Source organism: Echiichthys vipera (assembly GCF_963691815.1).
Source record: "Echiichthys vipera genome assembly, chromosome: X".
Classification (NCBI taxonomy): Eukaryota; Metazoa; Chordata; class Actinopteri; order Perciformes; family Trachinidae; genus Echiichthys; species Echiichthys vipera.
In genome coordinates, this window is record NC_139825.1 from 20,378,516 (window position 1) to 20,388,017 (window position 9,502).

The 9,502-nt window shown below is 39.5% G+C and overlaps 1 protein-coding gene across 2 annotated transcripts; it reads left to right on the forward strand.

Moving 5' to 3' along the window:
• The first annotated feature begins 4,741 nt into the window (after positions 1-4,741).
• sp7 (Sp7 transcription factor) lies at positions 4,742-9,153 on the forward strand. Of its 2 annotated transcripts, none has more exons than XM_083939218.1 (2): positions 4,742-4,837; positions 6,369-9,153. In XM_083939218.1, the coding sequence occupies exons 1-2, from the start codon at positions 4,802-4,804 to the stop codon at positions 7,716-7,718; spliced, it is 1,386 nt and encodes a 461-aa protein (XP_083795344.1). In that variant the 5' UTR covers positions 4,742-4,801; the 3' UTR covers positions 7,719-9,153. The 2 variants fall into 2 exon arrangements, with proteins under 2 accessions (XP_083795344.1, XP_083795345.1); XM_083939219.1 differs by having other exon boundaries at positions 4,760-4,822.
• The last annotated feature ends 349 nt before the right edge of the window (positions 9,154-9,502 follow it).

Consider the following 9,502-nt stretch of genomic DNA (forward strand, 5'->3'; position numbering starts at 1 on the left):
TTGCTGTAATGGCCTAATGATACCAAGAGGCCAATTTAAAACCAATGTAGAAAACAGAAGGCCATTCACCCCCAAAAGGATACATTAAAAACCAAGCATGTGATGTCAATGTATAGACAGTCTCATATCAAGGACTCCCACTGCTTTGTTTTATGCATATTTGTACTGCAGCTGCACCACCAAGACAAACTATCTGGCAAAGAGTTCACTACTATTTCAAGAAAGATGCCTGCTGGATGAACTTGCTTGTTCTAAAGTGAACAAAACAAAGCTATTGAGAGTACTGCATGCCTCCAAAGTGCTTGAAAGACTACTGAAATTTTCTACCCACGTTGGTCCTCTTATATTCAACTTGCTTTATAAGATTAAAAGAATACTAGCAGGTAGGATTCGATATTGTTTAAAAAATGTTGATATCGGTGTCAATGTGATAACTGTGTTTTGGTACCAAAAACTAAAATCATAGTAGACCCTAATTTGAAGATTAAAAATGTTTGATTATAAATATGTTTTTCTACTTTAATTTAGTCTGGCTCACCAGATGTACAGTGCTGGGATAAAGCCGTTCCGCTATCTGTTTGGTAAGGGCACCATCCGCTTCGCTCCCCCCAAGATGATTGTGATTGGTTTAAAGAAATACAAACAAGTGTTTCCCCAACGCTGACACAGTGGTGTGGAGATAGGTCTGGCTATGCAAGACTAACTTTAACAGAATACTTAAAACTTATCAAATGTATGTGTTTCATGTTGTCTCAACACAAAGCAGCAGTGCAAGAGCTTAATTTATTGCAGTCTAAAATTAGCTAAATTATAGTTATATCAGGAAATGTCAGATCAAAGAACACCTAAACAAGACCAAGCATTCATCACCAGGGTTGGCACCAGACAGTTTTCAATACCAGCTTCTCCTGACACATTGTGTTGGGTACTCAAATAAATAAGGTTCAGTACCCAGCCTTAGTAAGAAAAATTATGTATTCAGGCATCTGCCTTCACATGCTTCTTCAAGTCTGTTTTCGCACTCAACACAAGGAACTTACGCCACGTAAACTCTGACCACCAAGTGTTTCTGTCCTGAGGCTACAACAGCAAACGCTGAACTATGTTGAGACATGGAGAAGACTATATCTCCTCTGAAGGCAAACAAACTGCACACTCACTGCCATCACTTCAATCGAACTGGGAGTGGTTACACTTTCTATCGAGCTGAGCAACCAAAAGAAAAATCTCTGCCAGCGTGAAACGACTTGAACGGAAGACTTGCACGGAAAAGTTGACCACTGCTGAACATCATAGAGACAGTCTATGTTGGACACAGTCTTACTGCGTCCTGTGAAACATTTTCTGAAAACAAAAACAAGCACAAGAAATTGATGCCAAGGCTTTAGAATACATTATAATTTCTATTCAAAAATATCATTCATAAAATTAAATACAGCAATTAGCAAACTGTGTCATCTCTTGATGGATGTTCTGGTAAATTGCAGGCAGCCTGCACTTGCAATAAGAACTACAACAAAGTCATTGTGAGTAATGAAATCAATTAAATGAGACACACATACATATGTCTGTATACAATTTTAGTCACTACTTATTGTCTTAATATTTGCTTATTTATATTGCCAAAGCTAAATAATGGTTTGTGCTCTTGAATCCAGACTTTGCAGAAGTGGTGTCAGGTTCGTCCCATTTCAGAGGAAATCATTTCTGCACACAGAAGATACTTTTTGGTCATGTTCAGATCTGAATAAAACAAGACAAGGTCAATTTTACTATTCTATCTGTCAAAGACACTGCTCAAGTCAAGTCAATGTTCTGGTGAATCTGGTTAGTTGAGCTCAACAGCACTGTGACACAGTTCAGAGATCTTAGATGCTGGGTCCCTGAGGACTTTACCCAGAATCCTCTGAGGGTATCTGGCCGGTGCTAACTGTCAATGTCTGCAAGTGTCTCTTCTATTTAACGCAACGTGTGATCGCCCCACTACCGTAATAGCTACAACTCATACACTCTTTGGTGTGGTGAAGTTGAGTACAGTGTATATGAAGGAGTTGACAGTTCAGCATCCTGAGATGCTTTCATTTATATGATATCAAATGGGTAAGGGTATCAGATGAAATAAAAAAGGGTATCAAACCAAGTACTCTAATGGTATTAGTATTACTTTAAGGGAACAGGTATCATACTTTTTAAACAATACCCAGCCCTTGATAAATATATATATATATATATATATATATATATATGTATATGTCATCAATTGCCTATTTAGACCAGAATCAACTAGAAAGCATAGAAAACTACTATTAAGTTGAAAAAAATAAGATTTTTGTAATTTATTACATGCTTGTTGCATGCAAACGGGCTTGGGCTAATGAACTAGCAACACTACAAAAACCTGTAACTACTAATACAACTGATAGCTGTCATATGGTCAATAACTATCCATACAAGACATATAATCAGCCCTGGGGAAGATAATCGTGCCCACCCAACGCCCCGAGGTTCATCAAGCCTGCAATGCCTACTGTACCTACCAAAAAATCGAAACCACACAGAGCAGAAAATAGTAAATAGAGGAGAGAAAGCTTTTTGAAGAGGCTGTTAAGAGCTTAACGCATTCTCTAATTATAGATCTCACTTGCTCTCTTTTGAAGAGAACTGTAAATGGGAACACGCCAAGGTTTTAGATTACTACAAGTCTTATAAAAATGAGGAAAAGCGGTCCATTGCGGACCACTTTTGCGGCAGCATAGGAGCTTTATACCTTCCCTCTCATTTCACTTAAATGTAAAACATTTAAAGCATTAATGAACGCTAAGAAGAAAAGGAACACTTCATTTAAAGATTTACATATGTAACACACCATGTGTCAAATGAGAGGGCAGGGAAATGCTTAAGAAAGTGTGAAGAGATTACAGCGTATAGCACATGTATCTGGAGATAGATAGATAGATAGAGAGACAGATGGCAGACGGACAGATAGATAGATAGATAGATAGATAGATAGATAGATAGATAGATAGATAGATAGATAGATAGATAGATAGATAGATAGATAGATAGATAGACGGATGGACGGACGGACAGACAGACAGACAGACAGAAAAACAGAAATATAGAGAGAGAGATAGACAGATAGAAAGGTGTCGCCATCTCTTGCCTTCTGTGACACTTTGCCAGTTTGAGATGAGTAATAAAGGTTTGTACGACTTCAAGCACAATCCTGTGTGTGACAGTGTACAGTGCTGCATGTAGCAGCCTTTGTTCTTCTACTCACAGTCCTGCTGGAATAAGAAAATAAAGAGATGAAGGTCAGTTGGAGAGCAGACTGCCAAATATAGCCGCTGTGTTCATGTGAGGGCCAGACTCTCCAGAACGACAAGCCCAGCTCTGACCATGCCCTGTAATTGAGGAGAAAATAAGGACAGAAATTATATGTTTATTTTTGACAACAATTTTAATCTTCTATGCTCTCCTTTAGAAAACGAGACGCCCACAAAAAGGCGCTGAGAATCTGTCTCACCCGAGACTGAAAGTTCAGTTTTTGACTTTTTCAACCAATAAATTACATTTTAAAATGCTTTTTAAATAACAAATCTGATAGACTAAATATATTCTATTTACTGAAATGTATCTTCAGTTTATAAACGACACACAGTTCAATAATATCATGTTAAATAAGATTACTTTAAACTTCTGAAATAAAAGCATATTTTTCTCTCTAAATACAGAATTATTTTCAGATCCTTTTTCTCTTGGACTTTTTTAAATAATACTTTTCTGTCAAAAGACAATGTTTTTTTTCTCCTTCATGTGTTCATTGTGACACTATGCTATAGGAATAGACTTGTTGGAAGATTTTGAAATATAACTTAACTCAACTGCTTTTGACAAGACTATATTTTTTACATAGTGTTCAAACTTTCCTCTTTCATTTCTTCCTCTTTTCATCTCACTTGGGGAAACAATCCTTGTTAGTCTTTTGCCTCTCCTTGTGAATTCTCCTTTTGAATTTATTTTATTTTATGTGCTAATCTCTTCTTTATTTTATTTAATGACATGATCCTTTCCTGCTTCGCTTGTCTCTGTAGTTCTGTCTCTTTAACCATTACAGCTAATGTCTAAAAAGGCAGTTAAATGCATTTAAGAATATTGGAAACAGAGACATGGTTGAAACCAGAATAATAAAATCTCAGATGGAAACCACAGACTCAGTCAGCTTAATTTTTTTTATTTATGTGGCGTAGGCCGAGGCTACATGTTCTTTTGTTATTCTTCCTCTCTCAGGAGGGGGGAGATTTAGTTGGTTTCTTATTTACAGTGCTCCTATAGTAATGTGTCTAACAGCATGAATACAATTTACAGCGTGTCTAAATCTCGTATCCGGCAAGATAATTCTCCGGGAGATGATGTTAAACTGTAGTCTTTCCCTTCAGACTCCACTGAATAATCCCAGTGGAAAAAATAATGCCAGTGAAACTGAAATAATGTCCTCATGGTGATTGATGAGTAACCCATTCATGCATTTATCTTGAAAAAATGATTCAACACTCTCCATTTGGGGAGGTGGGATGTCCTCTTTCTATCCACCAATCTCCATCCAGTTTCCTCCAGCTCTCAGTTTTTATTGCCTCTTAGCGAGTCTTCAAAGAGCCCATAGCCTATAATTAGGGGGCGGGCTCCCCGTGCCTCAAAACACTTCCCCGCGTGAGTGCTCAACTTCTTCCAAACTGTCCTGGGACTCCGAGCTGCGCTTCTCCCTCTCCCCTCAGCTTCCTTAGGATTTTGTTTCTCAGGGATGGCCGCATCTATTCTGGAGGTAGGGAATGTAATTGTAAGTAGAATTTTCTTCTTTTTTCTGTGACTCAACTTTTATGATGTGAATGCTGTTTAAAGTTGATATTAAAGGCATGTAGTTGTACGTTGAAATAAGGAATTCTATAGCCCAGTTTGAGGGTATTTGAGGTCTGAAGAACAATATTTGACTGACCATAAATCTGTGACATAGCAGGATAAAGAAAATCATCAAGTGTATTAATGAAAAACGATCTTAGGTCTTAATAATAGGTGATTTAAAGCAAGTTAAGAGTGAGCTGCTAACATGAAACTTTACAACTCTGGATTAAGTTAGTCTGGATTTACATTTCCTCTAAGCACCATGCATAAATCCTATATCTAAGAGAAAATAGAAGATTAAAACACATGTATCTTACATGGCCAAGCTGTGAAGTTGCCAGTAGATGGAGCAGAAATTAAGAAAATAGCAGGCATCGTGGGAGCAGTAAAATACCTTACAGTTTTTAATTAATTAAACATAATCAACCGAAAAACTGGGCTGACCCTGGGGCTGGTTGGGAGAGAAAGAGATAATCACTTATCACCTCTGAATAGAGAGTCAGTCTGAATGGAAAGACCCTGATCCACACCTTAAAGATATGATAATATTCTATTCACAGCCAGTCAAAGTTATAGACTAAGATTTAAAAGACATGCTGTGTGCCTGGAATAAAAAAAAGGCTTTAATATATTTATTCGCCATAGAATAGATCAGGTAACATGCAATTTAGTAAACTACATATTAAACAAAACACTGCGAAATTCTATAGAAATATTATAGAAATAGGAACAGTGATTCTTCAGCCATTGTATCCATATGTACAGTGTGTTGTAGTACAGACAGACACCATGCATGTCCTATAATGTTTCGTTACCTGCCGCATGGAAAAGGGAAATACAAGAAAAAAATGTATAAAAAAGTTTTTTTATGTAAAGTGAAATTCCTTTGGTGGTGAAAAGTGGTAAATGCTGTTGTTTTCTAAAAGACTCTAAATGGTTACATGAAGGGTCATAAATTGACAATCAACATAATGATAAACAGACATAATGGTACATACAAAATCTGTTAGAAAATTAAACAGGCAATAGTGAGACTGTTTTGACACAATGTACCATTAGTTTGTTTAAAATCTTCAGTGTTTGACAAGATATGTGTGTCTGCTATGAATGAGACACATTTAATAGTACAGCACATACACATGATTACACAATGTATGTTTATGCATGAGACCATGAAGAAAGGTGGAAAAAGTTTAAAGCAAACATGAATGCAAAATTAAGAATTGCTTGTATAAAGTGGTTTAAGTAAGGGAATTCCTCATTTGCTGAGCAGAGCAGAACCTACACAAGCATAAACATTCACTGCTTAAAATTGCCCTGACCACTTTGAAAACGGAGAGAGCAGGAAAAGCCAGCGGTGGCAGTCTGACATAAGTTTTTTATTAGAGTTGACACTGACAGAAACAGCAGCAGCAAGCAGCCATTTCCTGCAGACAGTCTCATTTTCTCCCTTGTCTCCTCCTCCCCAGGAAGACGCACGTTATGGCTCCAGTCCTCTGGCTATGTTAACGGCTACCTGTAACAAGTTTGGAAGCACAAGCCCCATTAGGGATTCGGCTACACCTGGTAAGATTGGCAGCGCTACTCCAGTAAAGAAACCCTACATCATGACCTCTGACCTTCAGACAGCTAAGAACGGGCGAACTGCAGATGGCAGTGGCCTGGCGGACTCCTACACTGGCTCCTTTACCACAGCTGGAGGAGGAGGAGGTGGCGGGCTGCTTACCCCCACTGGAAGCCCCCCTCCTTCAGCTGGAGGTTATACTACAGAATATAATCCCTTCTCCCACTCCTTCCAAACCTCCATCTCCCAGGACCCGTCTCTTTTAGTGTCCAAGGCCCACGCTACGGCTGACTGCCTCACCAGTGTCTATACCTCACTGGATATGACACACCCCTATGGCTCCTGGTATAAAGCCGGTATCCACCCTGGCATTACCGCTGCTCCGGCTAATGCCACGTCCTCCTGGTGGGATGTCCACCCCAACTCCAACTGGCTGTCATCAACCCAGTCCCAGGCGGATGGAGGTCTCCAGGCCTCCCTGCAGCCTGTGGCACCTCAGGCCTCCCTTAGCCCACAGCTGCCCAGTTACAGCACCGATTTTACACCACTCAACCCAGCTCCTTACCCTTCTGTGGGACTGGGCTCCTCCTCACACCTCCTCCAGCCCTCACAGCACATGCTGCCCCAGGACATGTACAAGCCCAAGCCTGTGCAAAGTGCGGGGCTGATTGAGAGTCCCATGGGCCTAAAGCCTGCTAGGGGATCAGGGGGCTACAGCGGAGGGGGTGCACCAACCAGGTCCTCATGTGACTGCCCCAACTGCCAGGAGCTGGAGAGGCTTGGTGCCTCAGCTGCATCCCTGAGGAAGAAGCCGGTTCACAGCTGCCACATTCCGGGCTGTGGGAAAGTCTATGGCAAAGCCTCCCACCTCAAAGCCCACCTGCGCTGGCACACTGGCGAGCGGCCCTTTGTTTGCAACTGGCTGTTCTGCGGCAAGCGTTTCACCCGCTCAGACGAACTGGAGAGACACGTGCGTACCCACACCCGGGAGAAGAAGTTCACCTGTCTACTGTGCAACAAGCGTTTCACACGCAGCGACCACCTCTCCAAGCACCAGAAGACCCATGCAGATTCTGCAATGCAGGGGAAAGCTGCAGCTGTGGAGGGAGAGACAGATCCTCGAAGTGAGGAGACCACAGAGCTCAGCACCAGCGCTGTACCCACCAATAACGTCGCTGACCAAATCACCAATGGAGATGAGAAGACCGGCACACCTAATGGAGTGGAGAACAGCAGCGGACTGTTGGAGATCTGACTTCATTAAGTCTTCAGTGCAGTAATATTTGAGATATGGTGGGTTTGTTTATTACGGTGGAAAAATCCTCCGTCTACATAAAAAAAGACAGTATTTTGTTCAAAAACATGCAAAGGATATCAGCCCATGTTTGAAAAGACTTGATATGATAAATGACTGAGCATGTTGCAGGTAGCAATTACTTTATTTTCGCCTGGCCACACACACAAATATAAGCAAGCCTGCAAACAAATACCAATGCATTTGTGTAGGCAGACACAAACACACACAAAAATATGAAAAACCAAGCCATGATTTACATGGAAATAAATATAACAAGTGCGCACATACACAAGCAAAGAATTAACTATGAGCAAATGTGCAAGCATTCAATGCATATGCAGACACACACGCGCACATGCACACACACACACACACACACACACACACACACACACACAAACACACACACACACAGGCACTCATGCACACATTTTCTGCCTTTCAAATGAGACAAACCACTGGGGAAATTTAATCTGCAAAAGCAGAAGGAAAAGAGCTCTGAAGCCGCAAAAAGAAAGTAGTTTAAGAAGGAGACTTATGGTTAGGAGGATGATGGGGTTGATGGAGCATTGCATGCCTCGAAAAAAAAAAATCTGATTTACAGCTGTATTATGATACTTATTCATTATTCTTGAAACAATCAGTGGACAGTCTTACTTACTGCTTTTTGTTGCCAAAGACTTGTTCATGTAAAATGTTTTGCAATTCACTTTTGTTTGCTGTTTGCTTCTTACTATGTCTAATTTAAATTCATATTTACATAAATAATCTAATTTATGTCTTAAATTATACACATGGAAGATTATCTTGCACCCTGCAGGAAATATAATGCCGAAATAAACGCAAGATAGTTGAAGTTGGCCAAAATGAAAGTAAAATGCGTTAAATTAAAGACTTTTTTTCTTATTTATTAGTTATAACGTGGAGTTTGGATTATGTTTTTAAAGATTTATTTATAGATCTTGAAGTTAGATGTGTGTGTAAACTATTTCTATATAATCTTATAATTGTGAAGTCTTCCACACCTGGCAAAATAATGATTAATAAGGGCTTCTCCTTGTTTGTACATACTCTATATGTACAACATTATAGATATTGTTAGGTGTGTTATTTTTCTACTTTTTTATGTATTTTCTATATTTTGTGTAACTTTCCACAATGAAAAATATCTATGTTGCATTAACAAACATAAGCATAAGAGCTTAATTTGTTGTTCATAATTGTTTGCATTGTAGAGATGAACTACCACTTGCTGACTTGTGAAATGAGTGATTAAGATACTGTAAATATTAATAAAGCATTAAACCTCTTAAAGGTTAACATGTTGTAAAAGTTGTGATGTGGAATCACAACAATTTTTGGTGCTTTCAAAAGTAAAGAAATTTCAAAGGCATTTTCTCCGCTGCTGTTATTCATGTGTAAAGTTGTTTCTTAAATGTAAAAGAAAAGAGAAAAGCAGTCGCTCCTTGAGCATGAAGCTCACTCCTCCACACCTCATCCCCTCTTCTCCTCAGTCACTGTCGTTCTTTTCATATCTTACTATATTTCCACCTCACCATGGCCAACCGAATACTTTCATTATCTTTTGGAGCACAAACAAAGCCATCCACTGAAGTGAAGTCTTAACCACACACAATGATCCCCTTTCAGAGAGCCACTGTAGTTACACTCTAGACAATTACTCCACTCTCTGGCTTGAGAGGGGTAATTACTGTGAAGCTCCAGCAGAGTCAAGAGAAGAG